The 25597-nt window shown below is 39.5% G+C and overlaps 2 protein-coding genes across 6 annotated transcripts in view; one reads left to right on the plus strand and one right to left on the minus strand.

Annotated features, from left to right (window-relative positions):
* LOC109091980 (phospholipid phosphatase-related protein type 5-like) overlaps positions 1 to 22687 on the minus strand; it is a 53584-nt gene extending 30897 nt beyond the window's left edge. For 2 of the 5 annotated variants that reach the window (XM_042725457.1, XM_042725462.1), the window contains exons 1-2: positions 18448 to 18636; positions 5668 to 5766 (exon numbers count right to left, since the gene is read on the minus strand). In XM_042725457.1, coding sequence (XP_042581391.1) covers positions 5668 to 5742 — 75 coding nt within the window. In that variant the 5' untranslated portion in view covers positions 5743 to 5766; positions 18448 to 18636. Of the gene's footprint in view, positions 1 to 5667; positions 5767 to 18447; positions 18637 to 22668 lie in introns of those variants that run through there. The other 3 variants (XM_042725458.1, XM_042725459.1, XM_042725460.1) reach the window with 3 other exon arrangements.
* Positions 22688 to 23193: 506 nt separating this feature from the next.
* The window catches only part of LOC122137580 (paralemmin-3-like), a 39853-nt gene continuing 37449 nt past the window's right edge, over positions 23194 to 25597 (plus strand). The window contains exon 1 of the mRNA XM_042725217.1: positions 23194 to 23593. The gene's annotated coding sequence lies outside the window, so the exon portion shown is untranslated. The remainder of the gene's footprint in view (positions 23594 to 25597) is intronic.

The raw sequence follows: 25597 nt of genomic DNA on the forward strand, positions 1-25597 counted from the left end.
GAAAATGTCTTTGGCAAACTTTAACTATTGCCGTTAGCAGCTTTGCACAGGAAACAGGAAGAAACAGCTTAAGCCAGTCTCCCAGCCAGACCAAGCTGGTTATGTCAGTTTTAGATGGGTTTGTGGACCAGCTGACCAAATAGTGAAAACAGCTTCAGCTTTGCCAGGCTGGGTAGAAGATAAACTACCTTAAACCACTTAAAACCAGCAAAAACCCATGCAGAATTAAGCATTTTAGTTTGCTTGTTTGCATCAGGATGATCTTGCATCTTTACTGTTAAAGAGTGTAAAATGAGTAATTTAACAGTAATGGCTTCCTGACAAATGTCAGTAAAAATCTAGAAAAAAATTATGAAAAATTTACAGCAATATTACAGCTTAATGGTCTCACCTAAATAAAAGATTTGCCAGGGAGCTTCCCAAACAGTCCAATGAGATAAGTGTGCCCTCTGCTGTTCACATCCAGTACTGTATTTCAAAGGCAGTACACAAAATTCATAGTATAATATAGTTCAAAGTTTTCTTTCAGATTTACCTGCCACAGATATATTGATTATTTATACTTCATCCAAGACTCTTTCTTTTATCAATATTTCTTTAATCAGAAAACAAAATCATGGTTGTCTTGTCCCATGAATGCCTAGTTTGCAATTTGCTGTATCATACAGAAGGTAAAATTCAGCGTGTTTATGTGTGTGTGTATAAACACACACATCCCCTACACAATAGATTTATCAAATGTTTTTATGCAGAGTGATGGAAATAAATGCACCACATGCGAAACCGTGGTGAACAGATGGCAAGCATGCAATTCAAAAAGCTGTGTTTTATTTATAGAAGTACAAATTGAAAAACTTTGTTCAGAAGTGGATCATTCCTATTACTCTTATTCCTCCTGTTCCAAGAAAACCCAAAGAGCCACTGGCTAAGAAGTAAGCTACAGTACATCTTTTCTTTAGCATGCATTAGACTTTTTACAATAGCTAAGCAAGCAATATATAATCCTATATTGCACCTGGGGAAATTACACTGCTGTATTGAGTGCAGAAATGACTGCAGTGTAGGCTACAAGACATTTTGAGTTACATTTCACAACAATCCATTTTTCTATAGATGAAAATAATAAAGTGGCAGAGCTACTGAAGGTGTGGGATCATTCAACTGGCTCACTGAAGCTCATGTAGGATGTTCAATGATGCCCACACATGGTTTAAATAACTGATTTGAGATGAATAACAAACTGGGTCTGTAAACCTCAGAGGAAAAAAAAAACTTTGAATAGAACTCTTTTGTATGATTTTATTGTTGTTTGTTTCAGCAAGTTACCAAATGAATGCTGAATTCAGAATCCATATATTGCCCATATATTGTGCATGCAAGAGAATACATTATTTAAGGTTTTACTATTACAAAAAGTAGAAAAAAAAAAAATAGATTTTTGTGGGTGTGTATGTGCAATCTGCTCAAATTCTACTAGATCTTTTTTTTTTCCTCAGCAAGCCAAATTCATTATTCATGGACAGACATTCCTTGATTTCACAGATTTAGCTTTTTCCAATAACATTTTCTTCTTTTACATTGTATAAACATATTATTAGTGTGTACTGAGCACTTCTTTTTACGATTATACTTTTCATGCAAAAAACATTGCATACTTCTCTTAATTTGCTGCAAAGAACTAAGACAAATTGTGATCAAAGTAACGATCTTTCCTCTTGGCGAACACTTCCATGTGTTCCTCCCACTTCTGCTGTTCTGTGGAGGTTCAGAGGTTGGTCTCTTATCTCTGGTCTTATCTAATCTCCAGCAACACACTCGCTGAACGCTCCTCTGGGAGACATAAGCGGGGACTTCAAAAACTGAACCCTAACGAAACATGTCTAACAGATTACAAGAACGCTGGGTGGTGGCTCATGGGGTGAGAAGCTGGGAGATTAATCCAAAGGTTGCTGGTTCAAATCCCAACTGGAAGACTCATTATTTGGAGAATGAATCTATCTTCAATGCACTCGATTACAAATCAATAAAATAATCAATATATATAAAAAAATATTCAATATATTTTTTGAATATATATATATATATATATATATATATATATATATTTTTTTTTTTTTTTAAATAAAGATCTATAACAGGGGTTTACCAGGCCAAAAAAAAAAGAGAGATAAAGCATGGACCCCTTCATTTGTCTATGTACTGAATTCATTACATACGTATAAAAGCGTTGTATTTAAAGTGTGCAAAGTATGTTAATATGATGCTTACATTACAACACCATTAAAATAATAATTTTCCTACAAGTCATATATACAAGTCTGAGATCAAACAAACAACCCTGCAGTAATGTCACAGACCCTGCATTAGAATACAGTATGAAGCATTAGCACTTTGATCAAAGTAAATATGCTAAGCATTTTATACATATGGAATGTCAATAAACAGGTATGTTAATTGCCACGGATCAATAGGGAAGTCAGATTTTTTTTTAAAAAGTTGGAAAGTAAAGTAACTGTAGAAGAAACAGTTCAGTATGTTTCAGTGTTCAACAAAGCTAGCCCAGCTCAAACTTCGTTGAAGATAGTTGTTTAAGTCACATCAAGTGTTCAGTGATACAGCCTGTCAGTGCTGAGAGATCCTCAAGCTTTTCATGTGCAGATAACACATGTCCCACAGTGATGAGACCGAGCTTGAACGGCATCAAGAAACAGCCAAAGAGAAATGCCTGAGACAATTTTACCAAATGTAACTGATAATGAGATGCAAATGTAGAACAAAGGATTTTGCGCCACAAGGGAGAGCTGGGTTCCAGCAGAGAGCGCTACTTTGCTACATGAAAGCGTGCTGGAGACACTGAGGAGGCTGTGCGGGGCTTGGTACCTCCAACCTCTGGCTGTGTTTGGAATACTAGCTTACTACTTACTGTGCAATATATACTATAAAAAAATAAAAAAAAGCAGGCATTCCTGAAACATTATTATACTTTATTATCAAATGATCTCCTCATGTTCTAAATGAATGGCTTAGTTATCAACTTAAATGCATTAAAAAATCCAATTTTCTGTAACAATGATTTAAATTGTATTAAACTTATGAGTCAAAGTAGGGATTAGAGCAGTAATTAACTAACTCTGCATGCTCACTACATACTGAAGAAATAATAGCAGCAAAGTTAGTATGCTATTAAAACAGCTATTGTCATTTTGTGGATTCAGAGTTTGCCAAGTAAATCTGAAATATCTAGAAATAAATGATAACAAAACTTAAAAGTGCTAATAAACTGCCAAGCTAACAAAACATATGTTCTAATAATTGTTTGCAAATGTTTTCATTATAAAAATGCTATTTCCTGATGTTTTGAAGAATTTTTTTTTTCATGGCTATATATGAATGTTAAGGAAACATTCCATTGCATCATTTCGGAAACATTATGGGAACATACTTTGAAATGTTTCCAGAACATTCTGAAACAAGTAATAACAGTAACACTTTAGTACAGTGACCAATTCTCACTATTAAATCGTTGTTTATTAGCATAACATAACATAATATAAAACAATAAGATTTTGAGTATGTTATTAAAGACCTGATCATTTTTAATGAACATTCTGTTAACAACATGTGTTTGTAACACTTCCACAATTTTAGCCAAAGTTCTAAGAATGTTACCTGTTGGCTGAAAGATGTAACAACCGTTTCTTTCTCAGATGTATATCTGAGTCACCGGTAAACAAAACCTTGCTCCTCTGTGGAAACTGTAGAGCAGCTGGCCAATCAGATTAGAACTTTTCAAATGTATTTTTTCAAATTGAATTTAGTATGAAATTTGCAGATGGTCTGTGCATGGGCTGTGGGTGGTCTGTGGACGTACTGGCTGATGCTGATGCTACAAGAGCTCCAATCTCAGACTCTGTCTGGGAGTCTTCTCTCCATGCATTAAGTGTTCCAAGTCGAGAAGTCAGATGAACAGCATCTGTGAAATTTATTCTAATTGGCTATCTTTCAAATATTCTTTAAAGCCTACTCCAGCCATTTCCTTTAAGCCTATTCAATTTATTTCTCAGATTCATCTTTAGGACAGTGGTTCTCAAAACATGTATTATTATCCAAAAATGGATCACAGGTGTGTCCTGAAAACCTTGAACAAAACTACAGAATGCAAGATTAAAATAAATACTCACTTCAGGTTTATTTGCGGTGAGGATAAACTGGGTTTGTGTTTAGAACCGGAAATGACTTCAATCCAACAAATGTCAATTTACTCATTCAGTCTACATCATGGTAATAATTTTGCATATTGTTATATAATCCACAAAAAAAAAAACAATAATCTGTCAGTCTGAGTAGGATGTTCCAAATTTATATGATGTTCTTTCTTCTATGAAACTTAAAAGGAGATCTTTTGAATGTCCAAAATAACAGTAAACCCTATTAACTATTTCAAATGTAAAAACTCCTTACGAAATTTGTTCCACGGAAGGAAGACGTTTTGCCACACAAACTTTAAAGTTTAAATTTAATGAATTTTTTAAAAATAAACTAATAACTTTGGTACTTTGTTGGGTCATTGCTTGATTTCTAATGAAGCAAAACCAATTTGGACCCATCCAAATTTGGACTTGAATGTATGTTAATGTGTACATTTGGTTACTTTGGACAGCCTGTGAATTTTGAAGTCCCATCAAATTTCTATGGAAGGCTGATGCAAACGTTTTTGGCTGGAATCATTGCCTCTGCACTGGGCCTAGAGTGACTGAATCAATCGGGCGCTGTGTTCGCTAACACTGCTCATTAGCAGGATTAATTAAGAGCACTTTTGAGGGTATTTGCCTCTGAGACCTAGGAGCCAACAAGGACTCCAGAATAAAGGGATGTGGGAACATCACAGAGGAGTAAAGAGGTCATGGAGTTATGCCAGCCTGACAGTATACTGTGACTGAGTTCAAAGGATGACTGTACTGTTCATGCTAATCTTAAGTGACTCATGTGTCACAGTCAGGTATACTGCGTGACTCTATGTGTTCGGTTCTGGAAGTATTTATTAGAGCTGCCAGTCAGGGGAGCAGAGTTTCAAGTACAGTTTAATGTATTTCCGCTCCACAGATTATTGAAAATGGCAGTGCGCAGGTGGAGAAAACCTCTTTCTTACTGAGGAATGTTGAACACTTTAAAAAAGTGTTTTCTGAATTCAGTATTATCACTCAAAGCTGCACCACGAACTAAAGAAATTCTGTCATTATTTACTCACCTGCATTTCCAGGTGTCAGTTCAAATCTGTATTCTGTTCATTGTTTCCGTGTAAGAATTCTTCTGACAAACCTTCATGAAGATACTTACTATTGAATTTTAATTTTTGGGTTAATTATTACTTAAGTAATCTTTCTTAAAATATTCCCATGGTGAATCCTGATGCCTTTACAACCAACTTGGAGAGTTACTATGGTATTTCATAAGCTACAAAGACAAGATAAAATCTCAAATGAAACGCTGAACAAGACGACCCAAGAGGATGTAGAATCCCTTTGAAGACTTTGAAAACTTAAATTCCCTTTAGTTCCCCTAGAGGGCAGAGCATAATGTTCATGACAAAAAATGTGAATATGGAAGCATATGGAACGGTGGACTGAGTAGTGAACAACCTCTAAGCCAGTGAATGCTGTAACTCACCTCTACAAACAGGAAGCATGGCACTATATATTTGCTCCTCTTAACTCCACCCCTCCCCACAATCCTTCTGTCCATGTCTTCAGTATATCAATCAGACACCTAGAATAAACACAGGCATGAAACAGTAATTTCAATTAGATCATCTTACTTATTCAGTTACATTGTTCATATGGACATCATTTTAGATTTAATGCATGTATATTATTATCTAGAGCACTGCAGTGATGATGTCATTTTGTAGCCCAACCCATAAATTCACATTACCTGGTTTCCTTGACAAAAACCCAAAAGGAGTTTTCCACTGGCGTTTGGATTATTGCAGAAAATAAACTCTGTGACAAACAAAAGTTTATGATTACTAGTAATCCAGTAGATTACAAGTAATCTAGTTAAGTAATCCACTATAGATATTTTAAGATAAAACCACTACAAACCTATAGAAACATGGCACCTATAGTACTTAAAGGGATACTCCACCCCAAAATTAAAAGTTTGTCATTAATCACTTACCCCCATGTCGTTCCAAACCTGTAAAAGCTTTGTTCATCTTCGGAACACAATTTAAGATATTTTGGATGAGAACCGGGAGGCTTGTGACTGTCCCATAGACTGCCAAGTAAAATACAGTGTCAAGGTCCAGAAAAGTATGAAAAGGCATCATCAGAATAGTCCATCTGCCATCAGTGGTTCAACCGTAAAGTTATGAATGGAGGAGAATACTTTTTGTGCACGAATAAAACAAAAATAACAACTTTATTCAACAATTTGTTTAGAACGACATGAGGGTAATTGATTAATGACAAAAGTTTTATTTTGGGGTGGAGTATCCTGATGGCAGGTCTGATTGCAGATGGAGTATTCTGACCACGACTTTCATATCTTTTATGGACCTTGACACTGTTATTTATTTGGCAGTCTATGGGACAGTCTCAAGCCTCCAGGTTTTCATCCAAAATATCTTAAATTGTGTTCCGAAGACGAATGGAACTTTTACGGGTTTGGAACGACATGGGGGTAAGTGATTAATGACAAAATTTTCATTTTGGGGTGGAGTAACCCTTTAATGAATGAACTAAGCAGTGAAAATATAAAATGCAAAAATTTGAGGGTTGGGTTCAGGGTAGTGGATAGAAAATATTGTTATCATAGTACAAAAAGAAAAGAAGTCAATAAAAAGTCCACCATGACCTACAACTATGGTGCATTTGTGAAGGTTCCTCAGATACACGTCTCCTCGTGTTTCGATAAACCACTTGTTAAGCCTACAGTGTGGAAAACGTCTTTGGTGTTACAACAACGGTTTTCAAATTGTGGGTCACAAAAACTGCATTTAAACATTTCTGACATAACATTTCCCAGACCTCAGTGTTTCCTGCACAGTCTGTGTGTTCATGCACACGCTGCATGCAAAAAGAAAACAAAAAGCAAGCACAATCTTTGTAGTCCAAATGAATAAACCAATGAATAATGAATAAACTCCTATAAACCAGTTCTTTTAATGAACCATTCAAAAAGATTTACTTAAATCCCTGAAATGGTAAGAGCTGCTACTCAATCAACATATGACTCACTGTGAGTTCCATGTCAAAGCGCCGTTACTTCAGTACAGCCATTAGGCTTCTCTTACTTGCTGTGCCACTAGGAAACCAAAATAAGACTCTCTTTATCTCTATACCTCATTGTCACTTCCTTGTTCATGGTTATTCTGATTTTTATATTGGTTATGCAATGTTCATGATGTGACTACCCAATGTGACAAAAACAACAAAAAAAATGTTAACCTAAAATAAACAAAAGTATTTTCCCTCCTTATATTTCAGCTTTACTTTTGGCAAGTCTAAAGATTGATTATTTGAGTTTTGTACTTCCTGTTTTCAAATTCTGCAAAACTGGGGAAAAACCTATAACAAAAAGTATAAAGAAAAAGTGACCTGTCAGCTCACGAGTGTCATGCTCTTTTTAAACTTTAGCTAAAATTTTAACAGTTTCAAATGGTTTACACATAAATATTTTATCCTCTTAAAAATATGTGAAATTAGGAAATTTTTACTGAGAGAAAAACTAATCAGATTATTGTACTGTGTTAATGCATTACCTCGATACTGAAGGTTACTGGGTGTCCAGATGCATGTATTTGTAGCACGACATATTATTGCAGCTATTCCATAAGTAATGTCACCATGGCATGAGATTATCCATAAAACTATTATGCACTGACAATACTTTTTCCATCACCAGCTCTGTATCATCAAATTAGCAGTGCAGCATCAAGAACATTATCAGCACAGTGGCCGCTTGTTTCATTTGCAGGCGGGACTCGCAGAAAAAGAAAACGAAATTCCCACTGTGGCGAACAGAAGATGAGTTATAGGATGAGGGACTGAAATGTGAGATTAGAATCTTAGTGCAGCACTTCAGAAATCTATCATTTGATGTGTGGGTCACAAACACACACTCACATACTGTACATCGCCCCAAACCAAGAATGCATTAGTAAAGAGACCAACAGTAAGAATATAAGCTCTCTTCTGAGACTCTGCCTTGATCAAGATCACTTTTATGTTTTCTTCATTTTTGTTACATAATGAGGGGGAGAGAGATGAATAAAGACAGATGAATAAAACATGAGGTTTAGCTTCTGTCTTTAGCGCTGTGTTCCTCAGGCCCAGCAGCAAACACAACGCCACAAACATCTTGTAGCTGTCACCTTCTACACAGAGCCATTAAAATTCATCGTCTAAAAATGCTGAGGCTTGAGTTGAAAAAGCACAAAAGTGATTTTATGCACCAATTACGATGCAATAACTTAGGTCTGCAAGTCAACCGAGTTAAAATAGGGAACAAGATATTTGCGCGCCTTAGTGGTGCTGTAAACAACTCATTGTTACCAGATGCAGTATCTTTTGCTTGTCAAAACTTTTCTGAACACACCTTTTGAGATTCTTCTTTGGTCAGGCAAGAGATTCTCAAATTTCTATGCTGGATCAGGCTGGCTTATGCTGGTTTGATAATGGTGTCCTCATAAATAACTCTTTCACTATTCTCTTTAATTATTTTACTATTTTCTCACATCTCTGCTCTAGTCTGCACTTCTCTAAACAAACTTGGTACTCTGTACTGTGGTACTTGTAATCTTTAAGTTGCTTTGGATAAAAGAGATTGCTAAATTAATAGATAAACATTAACATTTGGCATCAGTGTTGTCAAATCTGGTACAAGCCAACTGAGGCAAGGCAGGGGGAGATTATCAGTGAATAATACATTTTGTCCCGTTCTTCACACAAAACTATAATGACACTACAGTATTGTCACGGTGTCTGGTTTGTGTCTCCCTGGGTGGCCACTAGAGGTCTCACTTCCCCTTATTGTCACCCCCTTCAGAACTACATTTCCCACTAGCCTTATCTGTTCATCACTGTTCATTGTGTTCAGCTGTCACCACTTACCTTGTTTGCACCTATCTATAAATACCCTGGTTGTTTCTGTCATTGTTACGGAGTCCTTGTTGCATGTCACCCTGCTTTTTCCTGGTTCCCTGGGTTTTCGTGTTTCTGGATGTTGTCTATGTTTCTTGTTTTGGACGGATTACCTTGATTTTGACCTTTGCCTGGATGTTTTCTGATTTTGGATCACCCCAATAAACATACTGCTTTTGGATCTACCTGTCTGTGTGCGTGTCGTGGCAGAAGGACTCCGTCATGCCTAGATCCAGCGGTGTGGGATTTCGAATCTGTTCCCCAGCCACCATGGAGGAACGGAGGGGGAGATTCCGGAACTTAACCACCCTTCGTCAAAGGGGGAGTGAGGTGGGTGGCCTGGCGCAATTGTTTTGGACCATGGCGGTCGGGATGGGTTATAATGATGCAGCACTGAAGGACTTTTTTAACAACTGTCTGGATGACCCTTTACCTCAATGGGAGATGAAGGGCGGCTGGAGATCCTAGACTTTTGGGGGTTTACCCATTACCTGTGCCATCGTGCTCAATGGGATACTTCGACCACACCTGTGTCTCCAGAGAAGAGGGCCGCCAGCCCGGCGCCACAGCACAAGATGGCCGCCAGCCCGGCGCCACAGCACAAGATGGTCGCCAGCCCGGCGCCACAGCACAAGATGGCCGCCAGTTCAGCACCACAGCACGAGATGGCCGCCAGCCCAGCACCACAGCACAAGATGGCCGCCAGCCCAGCGCCACAGCACAAGATGGCCGCCAACCCAGCACCACAGCACGAGATGACCACCAGCCCAGCACCACTGCACAGGAGGGTCGAATCTACACCTGTGTTGGCAGATAAGATGGTTGACTCAACGCCTGAGTCTTCCGTCAAGGAGCCACCGGCACGTCATCATAGAGGCCGCAGGAGGAGGAGACAGGCGTCAGCCGTTCCTCAAAGCCAGGAGGACGTTTCCCGAGCAGGCCGCTGCCGTCCAGGAGGACGTTCCCGAGCAGGCCGCTGCCGTCCAGGAGGACGTTCCCGAGCAGGCCGCTGCCGTCCAGGTGGAGGTGTCCAAGGTTCCCGAGGCGGTGCCCGATCCCGAGGCCGTTCCCGAGGTGGTGCCCGATGCCGAGACCGTTCCCGAGGCGGTGCCCGAGGTTGTTCCCGATGCCGAGGCGGTGCCCGATGTTGTTCCCGATGCCGAGGCGGTGCCCGATGCCGAGGCGGTTCCCGATGCAATGTCCGATGCCGAGGCTGTGCCCGAGGCGGTTCCCTATGCAATGCCCGATGCCGAGGCGGTGCCCGATGCCGAGGCGGTGCCCGATGCCGAGGCGGTGCCCGAGGCGGTGCCCGATGCAATGCCCGATGCCGAGGCGGTGCCCGAGGCGGTTCCCGATGCAATGTCCGATGCCGAGGCGGTGCCCGAGGCGGTCCCCGATGCCGAGGCGGTTTCCCGATGCAATGCCCGATGCCGAGGCGGTGCCCGATGCTATGTCCGATGCCGAGGCGGTGCCCGATGCTATGTCCGATGCCGAGGCGGTGCCCGATGCCGAGGCGATCCCCGATGCTATGTCCGATGCCGAGGCGGAGCCCGATGCCGAGGCGGTCCCCGATGCAATGGCCGAGGCGGTGCCCGATGCCGAGACAGTGCCCGATGCGGTGCCAGAGACGGTGCCAGAGACGGTTCCCGATGTAATACCCGAGACCGAGGCTGTTCCGGAGGTCGAGGCGGTGCCCGATATTGTTCCCGATGCCGAGGCGGTGCCCGATGTTGTTTCCGATGCCGAGGCGGTGCCCGATGCCGAGGCGGTGACCGATGCTGTTCCGCAGGTCGAGGCAGTGCCCGAGGCTGTTCCGCAGGTCGAGGCGGTGCCCGAGGCTGTGCCCGATGCCGAAGCGGTGCCCGATGCTGTTCCGGAGGCCGAGGCGGTGCCCGATGCCGAGCCCGAGGTCGTTCCCGAGGCGGTGCCCTTGTCCAAGGCCGTTCCCGAGGCCGTTCCCGAGGCGGTGCCCGATGCCGTTCCCGAGGCGGTGTCCTTGTCCAAGGCCGTTCCCGAGGCCATTCCCGAGGCGGTGCCCGATGCCGTTCCCGAGGCGGTGCCCGATGCCGAGCCTGAGGCCGTTCCCGAGGTGGTGCCCGATGCCGAGCCCGAGGCCATTCCCGAGGGGGAGCCCGAGGTCGTGCCCGAGGCCGTTCCCGAGGCGGTGTCCTTGTCCAATGCCGTTCCTGAGACCGTTCCCGAGGCGGTGCCCGATGCCGAGGCCGTTCCCGAGGCGGTGTCCTTGTCCGATGCCGTTCCTGAGGCCATTCCCGAGGTGGTGCCCGATGCCGAGGTCGTTCCCGAGGCGGGCGGGGTCCTTGTCCAATGCCGTTCCTGAGGCCGTTCCTGAGGCCGTTCCTGAGGCGGTGCCCGATGCCGAGGTCGTTCCCGAGGCGGTGTCCTTGTCCGATGCCGTTCCTGAGGCCATTCCCGAGGCGGTGCCCGATGCCGAGGTCGTTCCCGAGGCGGGGTCCTTGTCCAATGCCGTTCCTGAGGCCGTTCCTGAGGCCGTTCCTGAGGGGGTGCCCGATGCCGAGGTCGTTCCCGAGGCGGTGTCCTTGTCCGATGCCGTTCCTGAGGCCATTCCCGAGGCGGTGCCCGATGCCGAGGCCGTTCCCGAGGCGGTGCCCGATGCCGAGGTCGTTCCCGAGGCGGTGCCCTTGTCCGATGCCATTCCTGAGACCGTTCCCGAGGCGGTGCCCGATGCCGAGGTCGTTCCCGAGGCGGTGTCCTTGTCCGATGCCGTTCCTGAGGCCATTCCCGAGGCAGTGCCCGATGCTGTTCCGGAGGCCGAGGCGGGGCCCGAGATGGTTCCGGAGGCGATACCCGTGTCCAAGGCCGTTCCCGAGGCGGTGCCCTTGTCTGAGGCCGTTCCCGATGCCGTTCCCAATGCCGTGACCTGGCCATCGCCACAGCCTGCTCCTTACTGGCTCCCCGATTGGCAGGTTCCGTTCGGGCCACTCAAATGGCGAATTCCTCCCTGGCCGTCTGCACAACGAGAATGGACTGATCCACCGTGGCCACCTGAACTGCCTGGCCCCTCGTGGTCCCCTGAACTTTCGGGTCCACCGTGGCCACCTGAACTGCCTGGTCCCTCGTGGTCCCCTGAACTTTCGGGTCCACCATGGCTCCCTGATCTGACCGAGCCACCTGGGCTACCAGGGGAGCCATCACTGCCGGTCCCAGTTCCCCTACACGGGCCTGGCCCGCCATCCCTCCCCCTGTTCTGCCTCCACCAGTCCACCTCCCTCCTGGTCTCTTTGTTTGTGTTTGGTTTGTTCTGAGGAGCATCTAGAAGCTGCTCCTTAGAGGGGGGGGTAGTGTCACGGTGTCTGGTTTGTGTCTCCCTGGGTGGCCACTAGAGGTCTCACTTCCCCTTATTGTCACCCCCTTCAGAACTACATTTCCCACTAGCCTTATCTGTTCATCACTGTTCATTGTGTTCAGCTGTCACCACTTACCTTGTTTGCACCTATCTATAAATACCCTGGTTGTTTCTGTCATTGTTACGGAGTCCTTGTTGCATGTCACCCTGTTTTTTTTTTCCTGGTTCCCTGGGTTTTCGTGTTTCTGGATGTTGTCTATGTTTTCTTGTTGTGGACGGATTACCTGGATTTTGACCTTTGCCTGGATGTTTTCTGATTTTGGATCACCCCAATAAACATACTGCTTTTGGATCTACCTGTCTGTGTGCGTGTCGTGACAATTATGGTTTTTTAAGGGTTGTTTTGATTTTAGTTCACCCAAAAATGAATATTCTATCATCATATGCTCAATACTAAATGTTGATTCCCAAACCCGTAACTGATGTGTGCATTGATTAATGTTTACATGTGAGTAAAAGCCTAAATTAAATCTGCTCATCATACAAACTGAGCAAATCTCTTCAGAAAAATTTGACTAAACTGCTCAATTCTTATGGTTTAGTTTTACGATCTCTTTACGAACTGTTTTTTTCTTTACATTTTTTAACGGCATGTTAGCTTCTATGGCTATGTTTATGGCAAGAGTAAGGTTTAGTTATTCAAAATTAAAACTAAATAAGAAGATTTATTTTTAAAAAACTAAAAAAACAAAACAGTTTTTTTTTAAATGTGTTATATGTGTTTTATTTTTTTGGAGTGTAATTTTTGTTTTTGTGTAGTGTGTATGTGGTGTTTTTTTTTTATATATTTTATTTTGTTTTAAAAGATTTTTGGAAAAATGAGGCTAAGTAATTAATGACAGAAGCTGCGTCCCAAATGACACACCAACTATACACTATGCACTCATACACTATGTACTCAACCATGTAGTGTATGAATTATATAAGGTTATTTTGTCATTCATAATCGGAGTCTGATAGCCCCTCCCCCTTCGCTACGTAATTAAAGCTGGAACAGTTGAGTGCATGAAGTGTCCAACATTCCACATTTAGTTTCTTCGGTTATTTAAGTGCATCATCCGGGTGTTTAAAGTGCACTTTTTCTTTTTGGAATTTTCAGTATGAACACACTACTCACTATTTATACTACAAAACATCATAGAAAAGTGCTTAAGTACGTGATTTGGGACGCACCTAGAATTTTCGTTTTTGGGTGCACTATACCTTTAAGGACATTTAAAATTCAAAAACAAGAACTTTACCTTAAAAAAATATGGTAGCAACAATTAAAGTGTCATACAGAGAATTCTGGAAATATAAATGTACCATTTTTCACTGAAAATTATAAGAATAATTGTTCCTTTTCACTTTATCCATACATACATTGTAATATACATAGTAATGGAACTTTCCATGAATCAATACCATTAACAGGTTTTTACCATAGCATTTACAGTATATTACTTTAACAGGTAAAACTAGGTTCATTTTTACAGTGCAGTCTAATAGGGAACAATCTGTTTTTGCTGGGTTAATCATAACTGGGCTATATCAAACAACAATTTCAAACACTTATGCCATGTTCTCCTGTCTAAAATTCTGTTTGAAGCCTTGCGCTGACTAGCTGCTGAAGTGACAGCGGCATTAACACATTTTTAATTTTGTCCTGAGGACCAACTGCATCTGGATAATCCTTTATTCCTAAAAGCTTGATTTGGCTGAGTAGGTGTAATGACTCTATACTGCTCGAACTCTTGAAAGTGAACCCTTCAAACCCTCAGTTCTTATGTGAGTGTCAGTGAGCGCTGCTATTACAATTAACAAAATACTGACAGACCACCGACATGCATCATAAAATCTGGCACCACACTGAAAAGTGGGGCGCTGCATTTAGAGCAAACACACAGCAAAGGAAAATTGAGCACAGGTGTACGTTCTTAAGAAATCCATCTTCAAAGGGAAGTCTAAGGCAGCCCTCATGATACGTCTATCCTCTGAGCTCTTTAAAACATACACTCTAAGCAACAGAGAGAGGGAAAGACAAATCCAGGTCACTGCTAAGGAGTAAGTTAGAAACAAGGAGAGCACAAGGGACAGAAAGGACAACAATGTAAGATCTTTAGCTTACATTGTATCTTGAAAGTAGCTTATTTGGGTTTAAAACTCGACCTTGAACAACAATATTTAAAACATTAACCATTTTATCAGGCTATGGTCATTAGAATTCAGGTCAATTAGCAAAGTACTACTAATGAATATCTAATTCGCTGACGACTCTGGTTGGTTGATGGCAGCACAAGAATACACACAGCCACAAATCCTGCACTAGTGACTGTCCTGAGCTGTGACGTGAAAGGCAGCAGATAAATATAAGCCCATTTCACGCTTTTAAGAGCACTTCAAAAATAGGGCACTGATTAAAACATCTACTATATAATGAAATATCTGTGATTTATTTGTCGGAAAGCATGATTATTTTGAATGGCTGCCAATGGAGGAAGATGCTATTTGTGCCCATAATGGTGTAGTTATGATATCTACCGGTAGAGGCTATCTGAACCATGCTAACCAATAAACACCTTGGGTTTGCTGATATCAGGTTGGCTAGCATGTCTTTGGAGGACAGCGTTTTGCATAAGGAAGTCAGCAAAACAATTGAAATCATTTATACACCTTTAAAACATTTGCACAAATCAAATAAACAATAAAATAAAAGAGCTTTTACACCATGCTACAGAAAATCATGAAGCATCATCCTATTTAACTTAGATAAAATGTTGGATTAAGCAAAATTTCATGATTGTATTTTAAAAAAGTAAACAAAAAAGGTAAGCATGCATTTTGCAGTCCGAACCTAAAATTGCAGTGCCACAAATTCACAATGTGAAAAAATAAAGTGCTTGTAACAAGCAAATTGTTTAGCAACAGACAACCAACCATAAATTGCCTCATTAAACATTCATGCATTTTGTACAGCCACAGAAACTTTCACAAACTCTTTAAATGATTAGCATCTGAGGAAAGCAGATAAAAATATTGAACAGTGACAAGACAACACAAGTTTCTGATTTTTCCTTCTCTGTTTTTGTAAGACTTAAGACAACCAGAGCAGATTTATGTCTGATCAACAGAATTAGATTCTAGTAAGCCAATGTTTTTATGCTAATACGCTAACTTAACTAACAAGATTGCTTCAATTATATCAGCTTCATCATAAACACAGTGAAATTTTAAAACCTGACTTCACAGTGTGAAACATGGCTCAAGATAACAAGATTATTTTAACACAGGAATAAAAAAGTGAAGCCTAAGTGAATAATTCCAAGTGTAAATGCCCAATATTGTCCCTCCTACCGTGTGAAAGTACACTACAGTGCGTTATTTGTTAACCAAATGTGTAACTGTCTATACCAGCAATACATGCTTATCAGATCACCTGCAAGTGATTTGCTGCTATCTTTCAGCTCTGTTGCATTTCAAACAACACCAGCAGACTCAAAGACAGGGAACATGGCCCTTATTCATCCAGCATGATCTGAAGTTAGAGAATGAACGTTATGACAGCGCTCAGATGTTTCATGCTCTCTGTGTACACACAGAAAAGAGGACATGTGGGTCTCTGTGTCACTCGCAGTGCAGAAATCTTCAGTACCAGCTGCTGACATGGCTGCTTTATCCTCTGCATGACGGCCAAGGCACGTCCACACACTTTGATTTAATTACTTTGACTGAATCCACATAGTCTCGGGTATGGCTTTTGACTTGTGGGATTAAGTCTGGTTCACATTGATTGTAGCTTATTCTGGCCAAGAACCACCTACATAGACAAGAAAAGGCCACTTGACTGTTGGGAAAGCTACCTACTACAGTTTGTTTTTGTGTGCCATTTAGGGGCGGATTTAAAAGTATTTCTGTTAAATAAGTTAAAGTATTTAAATTGCACATAGGTGTCGTTATGCCAAGAACACAACCGATATTAGCAGGAATATGCGCAGACTATCGTATATGTGATAAGAATTTCTGTCTGTCCAAAAAATAAATAAATAAAAAATTTTTAAAAAATAAAGGTTTTGGGGGTTGGGTGCATCCAAATTGTTGAATAAAAAAAAGAGAAAACATCCATGGAATTATTACGTTTATATAACATGATTTTGGAACCTAGAATTTTGGAATCTTTAATTTTTAAACATACCAAAAATGTGGCACACAATTTTATGAAATGTTTAACAGAATGGATATTCAGGATCATGTGAGACTGAAGACTGGAGTAATGGCTGCTTTGACATCACAGGAATAAATTACATTTTAAAATATATTAAAATAGAAAACAGATATTTTATTAATATATTATTAATATTGATAATATAATATATAATTTATCAAATAAATGCAGCCTTCTTGAGCATAAAAGACTTTTGAAAACATGAAAAATTGTATTGACCCCAAACTTGTGGCCAGTTGTGTAACTGTTCATTCAATACAAATCACAACAGTTATCACTGTAGCAGGTGTTTAACTTTATCATCAGTAGTGCAAGCTTGAGCTCAAGCTGCCATATAAGATACAGTGCTTTGAGGTCAAGCTAATAAAGCCAATGAAATCATGAATTTTATTGAAACCAGATGGTATCCTGCTCCTGTTATACATCTATTGGCACAGAGTTGCAGTTTTACTTGATGTATTAAGGGTAATTGACTTTCTTCAGCATGCATTGAACCTGGGCCATTAGAATATCTCTTGCACAACATGCACTGTATATTTCAAGTGGTGCACAAAAACATTCACACATTTGATAAATGCTTTTATCCAAAGAGACTTACATTGCATTCAAGGTGCATTTTTGGTAAGTTTTTTGTTTTTTCTTGGTTTCGAATGGATGACCTTGGCATTGTTAGCACCATGCTCTGTTGTTTGAGCAACATGGCAACAACTTAACAAGTGGGAGTTCTTTAAGTTTTTAATATTTAATACAAGTTTAGAACAAGTTTATTAATGTAGTTTTCAGTTGATTCTTTCAATCTGATACTGTTTTTTGCATTGTGCTTGTCAATTTTATGTGCAATATGGATCAGACGGCCAGCGGACAGACTGCGGGTGGGACGTGGGTGTGTCGTCTGAGGCTGACACTCAAATTTAGGGGATGAAGCATTCTGATTACATACTGATTACATTAGGGCTTTGGGTTTACACACACACACACACACACACACACACACACACACACACAGTGAGCTTATGCAGTACTAACAGGCAGTATTCATCATTGCATACTGCAGGTCCTGGCAAAATAACGTAAGTATACAACTGCCAAAGTTATACCTGCCCTAAAACACAATTATAGCTGCAAACATATATTTAGCTGACTCTAGCACACTCTTGAAAATAAATGTTCCAAAAGGTGGTTTTCACAGCAATGCCATAGAAGAACCATTTTGGGTTCTAGAAAGAACATTTCAGTGAACATTTCCTAAAAGAACCATTTTTTCCTCCAAGTGTAAAGAACCTATTCCTCTATAAAGAGGAATGGAAAGGTTCTATTGATGTTAAAGGTTCTTCACTCAACCATAGATGCCAGTAAAGGACCTTTATTTTTAAGTGTGTAAAAAAAGCACAGCATGCACTCCTAAATCAGTTGCAAAACTTTACATTTACATCACTGTCACTTTTGTTCAGAGGAAAAGACAAAGTCTTTCTGTGCGACACACAGTTCTACTGCGCTACGACTCCCTGATGTGGGTCAGACCCTGAACAGTTTCTCCCTGCAACAGCCTTGATCTAGTAACGCCTCTGATGCCTTTGCATTCAAAAGCATTGAATCCATTACAACCGGCTTATTGAGCCACCCAAATCCCTGCCCACAGCCCACATTCACCATTATAAAACAATCAGCAAGAGTAAGAGTGTGTGTGTGTGAGAGAGAGAGAGAGAGAAAGTGCTTACCTCTAATGGTTGTAGCAGTGATGGAAGTAAAGGTGCTATACTACAGCCATTCCGGCTGGACGTGAACACAAGTGCTTTTGGAAGTATGTGAATGAAACAGCAGCACCTGCCTAACTCAGCTCTCTGCGTGTAAACGGCTGTCTCTTCACCAGAGGCATACTGCCACAATTCTCTCCCTCTCTCTTTTCTCTCCTCTCACTCTGTTTCTCTCTCGGCACACACACATTGCCAGTGGCATCAGCGCCACCCCTCTCCACATTAAGAGATGTAATGTGAATAAGCTGGACTGATGTCCCAGCGTTCAAGAGCAAAGATCAAGCTGATTCATTAAGAGTCGATTATAGAATAAAGGTCTGAGAGGGAATTATAGATGAAATGGAACTAAAAACAGTAAGAAGAAAAAGCAACAAAGGATGCTGGGACAAAATGAAAGGAAGAGGAAACATTAAATGGCTGTAATTTTCAAAAAAAAAAAAAATCATGAAAACTCATCTGCATTGCTTTTTGGGGTGCATGTAAAAATGTAATGTAACCTGATGAAAAACATTTCTTCAGGTGGTAAGATCTAAATCAAGTGGTTTACACTACAAAAATATCTTTTAAAGGTCAGATCATGTAAAAATGTCTCATTACAGTACTTCAACATTGCTCATTATTATAGAGTTAAAAAATAACAGTAACAAGTATTAAAATTAATCAACCAAAGCTTTATGCATTATAACGCATTAGATAAATACATTATCATCAATATTTACTGATGTTTAGAGCCTTACAGTTTAAAGAACTTATAGAAGTATAGGATCTTTGACATAAATACAAATTTATGTATGACATTTAATGTGTTTGCATGTGCTGTGGGTGTATTAAGTAGCTGGATAAATCAAAAAAGATCAAACAGAAAAGCTGTGAATAAATGCATGGGAATAATAAAAGACAGAGAGAGGGAGGGGACTAAGATCAACCCACTGCTTTTAGTGAGCTAGTTCTGCTGCATGACATTGTTAAAAAATATCACAAGGTCTACATGTAGGGCGGGAGGTAGATTTGCAGTTCCCATGGAAACTCGGGCACCATGCCTCATGAGAGAGACGTTCCCTTACACTCTTTAACATCGACGGATCCCTTGGACGATCTACGCGAAAATCGCAACGTTTCGGGTCAGCAGCAGCCGAGCTAAACAAAGCAGAGCAATGCTTAAAAATGCATGAATAGAATGTGTTAAGCAAATTCATTTAAATCTGAACTATCAATTTAAATTCTCAACCAAATAACATGATTGCTTACTGACTAACCTAAACTATACATAGCCAAAACATTTGGTTATAGTCACATTACATATATTGAAAGAAGTGTGCAATTTCTGTGCCACTTGTGGCACCAAAGTGAATTAGAAATCACTGTTTTCAGACAGGTTTCCTGAACACTTCCCATTTCAGCCATTGGTTGGACAGACAGAAAGTCCCGTCCCAAACTCAAGGATGAGAAAAAAAATGTTGCTGTATCGAGCTGGTGGGAAACAGCATCTCCAAATAGCTTGTTTATAAGTCTCTCTGTATATTTAGCTGAGATAGAAGGTATTTTAATATGAAAAAAAAAACAAATTCAGCTTTAATAATTTTTTCTCCATCTCAAATTATGTCTTATTTGTTATTTTATAGGTAGATTGCCTTTGTTTTGATAAAAAGTGTGTGCTAAAATGAAAATGTGGTATACATTAAAAACTGGTACTATAATAACTACAAATATTCTGATGTGCAAAACCTTAGTAATATGCCCTGTCTAAATAAAACCTAGTGAGCTGCATCATAACCCAGAATTAAAACTCTGTCATTATTTATCACTATGCATGTTGTTCCAAACATGCATGACTTTCTTTCTTCTGCAGAACACAAAGGAAGATATTCTGAATAAATCTTTTTGACAATACAATGAAATTATTGGGTCCAAACCAACACTGGACCTCACTGACATTCATTATGTTAACATGCACTGATTTTCATCAATCCAAATGAATCCAATCTGATTTCAGATTCTGAAAGTTGATATATGAAACGAGAAGTCCACAATCTGATTCACATATTCATTTACATGTGCATTGCTTATATTCTGGGGGAAAAAGGCTTTTTCATCAGATAATGGTGTCAATCCAGTTCTTAACAGATTATGGTTACATGAAAATGTAACTAGTATATGGAAAAAAAAAAAAAATTGTTTCACAGGAGAAAATGATTTAAAGCAACATCAGCGTAAATAAAGTAAATGATGACAGAATTTTCATTTTGGAGTTAACTATCTCTGTAAGATACCTCGATTTGTCCCACTTCTAACACATGTATCCGGTTAATAAATACAGTTTACTTCATATTTCATTCAATACTGAAAAGAATTCATAAAAAAAAGTTTATATGAGCATTTTTTTTAAAGTATGACACCACTACTTTAAGCAACACAATACCAGCTATTTTTTTAAATTGCTATCAGCAGTGAATTGAGTTCCTGTGTGGAGCACTTTTTGTGTGGTGTGTTGCTGCCTATGTAGAGCATTCCAAATCAGCCATTTATGAGGTTCCGTGGTGGTTAGGATGCTGCCTTAAGGCACAAGTATGCTTCAACTGTTTGTTTGCAGCTACATGATACACGTGATGTAAAATTCGTTATCAACAGAGTTCCCTCGCACCGTGCTTATACAGCCCACAATTTCCAGCCTCAAGCACATTTGTGCATCTGAACTCGTCCTTTGCACATGTCCCGGGAATTTACTGCATTAATTGGTGGGTCAATTAGGTAGCAACACATAGTTGGCCTGTTGGACCATTACTCTACTCCAAGAAAAAAGAAAAGAAAAGTAAAATGTTAATAAAAACAACAGAAGGCAAAGTTGGAAACAATAAAAATGGAAATACAAGGTGGCCAGACGGTACCCGTGTTTACAACTAGAGTTTGAAACAGAATAAAGTTGGCACAAATTAGCTCACAAGGTTTTGGAAAAGGCTATTCGCAAGAAATGTGTTTAAAAAAATGCAAAAGTAATTCTTGGAATTTAAGAAATTAAACAGCCCACCATAAAACAAAATATGTGTGCTGCAGTGTAAAAGTGCTTCATGTTCTATAATTGTTTTCTCCTTGCAGCCTGTAGATTTGAAAGCAGCCAGTTTTATTTCTCATACAACTTTAACTACTTTGTGCGGTCATTTCCCTCCTTCCATTCAATCTTTATCAGATGATAAACATTGAAAACAGAAGGAGAATTGAATCGATGACAGGAGGCTGAAACTCTTGCCATGCTGTGGAAGTGGCACAATTCTTACACATATATCACAGGTTTCACCCTATCTAGGACTCTCAATAGGGACCCTCCAGAGCATTGCAGAGATTCAAAGTAGGTCGCCCTGAACTTACACACCCTGATTTATGTCATGTGGACAGTGGCCAAGTCAATTTTAAGGAAATGGCCGAGGAATTTTGGACAGCCATGGATAATTTATACATTTTTAAAAATGGAACAAAAAAATAATTGGAACAGACAAGAATATCAAACATACAGTCTAAAACTCTGAAACCACACTGAAAATCTGATCTTTTAAGGAATAATCTGCCCAAAATTAAAATTTGCTGTATATTTTACTCACCCTCAGGCCATCCAAGACGTAGATGAGTTTGTTTCTTCATTGGAACAGATGTGGACACACTTAGCATTACATCACTTGCTCAACAAAGGATCCTCTGCAGTGAATGGGTGCCGTCAGAAATGAGAGTCCAAACAACTGATAAAAACATCTCAATAATCCACACCCCTCCAGTCCATTATTATCTAGTGAAATGAAAAGCTGTATACATGTATATTGGTATATACACACACACACACACAAACACACACATACATTCACACAAATTGTAGTCCATTACTGATTGATGATAAAAACTTGTAGTTAGTAATGTAATCCATTACATTACACATTTAGTAATATAATTGGACTACTTGTAGAATACTTTTGACCTTTCCCATTTATCACATTGATTGAAATAGGATAACACTGTACTGTATTGACATAAAAATACAAAGAGTAATAAAATATATTCCATATATTTTTTGCTCCATCCATTGTGTTTTGTAAAGGAACTGCAGGGGGTTAATGAGTTTAATGGAAAGCTAATCATTAATGAAATCATAAAATTTTTAAATGAATAAAAATGTAAATAAAACATGAAATATTTGTTTACCTGCATGTCATGTGACAATTATCCATCTCCATTGAACTTTGAACAAGAAAATTTGATAATTATTAAAATATTTATTATATAGTAAATATAGTAGTTAGGTGAAAGAGGTTCAGATGACAAAAAAATAAATAATAATACTAATAAAATAAATAATTACATATAATTAAGAAAATTAAAAATAGAAATGTGTGTTATTACAATAAAATGACAAATAAATAAATAAATAAAATGCAGAATTATTTCCACTGTGGTTCTTCAGGAAAGGCCCACTTCTCCTTATCTAGACACACCATGACAGCTCTCTTCCATTTATAACAGGTTAATTTAAAATAACATAACGTTACAGTAAGCTAGACATTAGAAGCTCCTTTCTCCAGCTGATAAAATGTGTCAGCAGTTGCTAACTGCAAAGCACACCACATGAGCAGTTAATTTTTAACAAGTCCGAAAAAAACAAATATAAACAAGCCAATGAGTTTTTAAGACAGAAAAGGGGTTTGGCCTCGTAAACAGGAAGAGACTAGAGTCAGGTAACCAGAAACCGCGCTTTCATTCTGTGCATGAAAGAAACGCGTGAAGTGCGTCGCGGTGGGAGAGGCACAAAGTTTGCAGTGGATGTTTGAATATCGTTTCTTTTACTTTATGTCATCATAACAGCGTTTTGTATATCGCTTGGCATAAGTTTCGAACGAACCGGTTTTAAACGTTGAATTGAAGCCATAAATCCTTCCTTTGCTCTTGGCGAAGCTCCTCAGGTGTTTTGTTCTCCAGCAGAAGACACGCTAAAGTTTGCCGATCCATTAGGCGTCGAGACATCCGATGCAAACTCTTGCCTACATTTGAACTATATTAGTTCCGCTTTCTGCTTGTTTGTATATAAACACTTCATTACCTATTCAGAAGGACATAAGGGCCAGTGCATCAGGTAAGGATGTTTTAAAGCTGTTGAGGGGTTTATTTGTTTGTTACTTAGCCAACAGGTAGCGTTTTTATTAGCATGATTTTCCTCGCGCATGTACTGCGTAACTTACTAACATTGGTCTGTGAAAAGCACATCCGTTTAATGCGCGGTTTATGATCAGTCGTAGGTAATTATAATTGCCTGAGATCTTAAATTTAATTTAAAAAAAAATAATCTTTGCATTCGTGTCAGTTTTATATGTTTTTGAAAAATGTTATTTATACCAATTTATAGAAATGTATTTTTGTATGCCTCTAAAATGTCAAGGGGTGTAACCATTAAGCAAAAACTACTAAATACAAAACGTGTCTCTGCATGACATGAACAAAATGTAGAGAGAGAGAGAGAGAGAGAGAAACTTACTGACCTTGAGATGCACAATCATAGAGGAGTCCTCTCAATTACTTATTTTATTAATTTATTTTTGGTTAGGCCACGCTGACATGGATTTGGCAGACTAATGTTTTAAAATATTTATAAAAAATATTTTAGAACAGCAACTGCTTTTATGAACTGTTTGTAACTGCTGGAACACACTGACTTGGATTTGGCAGACAAATGTTTTAAAACATAAAATCTTTTAGAGCAGCAACTGCTTTGTTGTTTTAATGAGCAAGGATAATTTTAGATACTTTTTCTTGTTGAACAGTTACACCACACCTAGACATTTTTGATATTAGAACTTACAAAAAAAAAAAACCTCAGGATTTGAAAATGTTAATAACAGAAGGGTTTTATTGATTTATATTTTATGTTTTTGTTATAAAATAGGGTTTCTTAATGTATTTTTGAGTAGTGAAATAGATAAGAATAGAATAATAATAATAAGTGTCATGACTCATGTCACCGAGTTGAACAAAAGTGATCTTTAAAAAAAAAAAAATTCACACAGTCATTGGTAGTTGCAATTTCATATTGCATACACATTTGTAAATTGCCTACAGCAGGTATATGAAACATGACTTGACAGTGTCAAGTAACACAAATATTTACCACAGTTTTATTTCTGTGCCTTAGTCCTTATTATTCTTGTTACAGTAAAACTACAAAAGTGTTCAAAGGCACACTTTTTAGACAATTCTGTCATTGAGATGATAGTTATTCTGGCTGTTTTAAGGGGTTTAATATTCAGTGCACAAATAATACTTTGTTTAAAGTTAATCTCACAAGGCTTGATATAACTTGATGTGCCAAGCAGGTTTCTCCATGTTTAAAGCAGGAGTTTGCAACACCCTGTGCTGGTAATCCCATCAGCCTACATGGTAACAGAACTAAATACATCAGTTTAGTTTTCACAGGCTATCAATGGTCATTTGATGCAAGGATCAGTACAGTACTGGATCAGTTCTGTCTGTGTAATCCATAGCAGAACAAAAGTATTATAACCTCTAAATAAGTACCAAGTTTACATATTCCACATTTAAAGTAAGAATATATCTGCAGATGCTTTGCAGGATTAGTTGCCAACCCAATTTCATGCTGCAGTCATTTTTAAAGGCATGCACACACAGAATTTGCACATTGTAAGTATATGAGTGTGTCAACACAAAGAGCAAAATAGAGCTCTTAGAATTCACTGAACTGAATGATTGGAGAGAAAAAGAGAATCCACCTGAAGTTTTCCTCACCCCTCAAGTTGTCTGCTCGCTTGTCTGTGCAAGAACTGCTTACCATTGACAAAAAGAGGTTTTATCTGCAACTGAGGAATAAACAGGCCTAAAACAACCGGTAGCAGAGCTGGAAACCGTCCATGTCATTGCGGTTGCAACCTGTTCAAGCGATTCAAACTAATTTCATCAGGTGCTTTTCCACCCATGAAGGGAGGAACTTTGAAGTGCAGTTCAGGTCCACCAGAGTGAAAAGTACAGAGATTTAGAAAATGAAAATAAAAATGCAGTGTTCTCTGAGTGGAATGGAGAAGGAACAGTCGCACTCGGCCACTGTGTCCTGGTGAAGATGTTCTGAAGT

The sequence above is a fragment of the Cyprinus carpio genome, chromosome B6 (genome assembly GCF_018340385.1).
Source record: "Cyprinus carpio isolate SPL01 chromosome B6, ASM1834038v1, whole genome shotgun sequence".
In the NCBI taxonomy this organism is placed as follows: domain Eukaryota; kingdom Metazoa; phylum Chordata; class Actinopteri; order Cypriniformes; family Cyprinidae; genus Cyprinus; species Cyprinus carpio.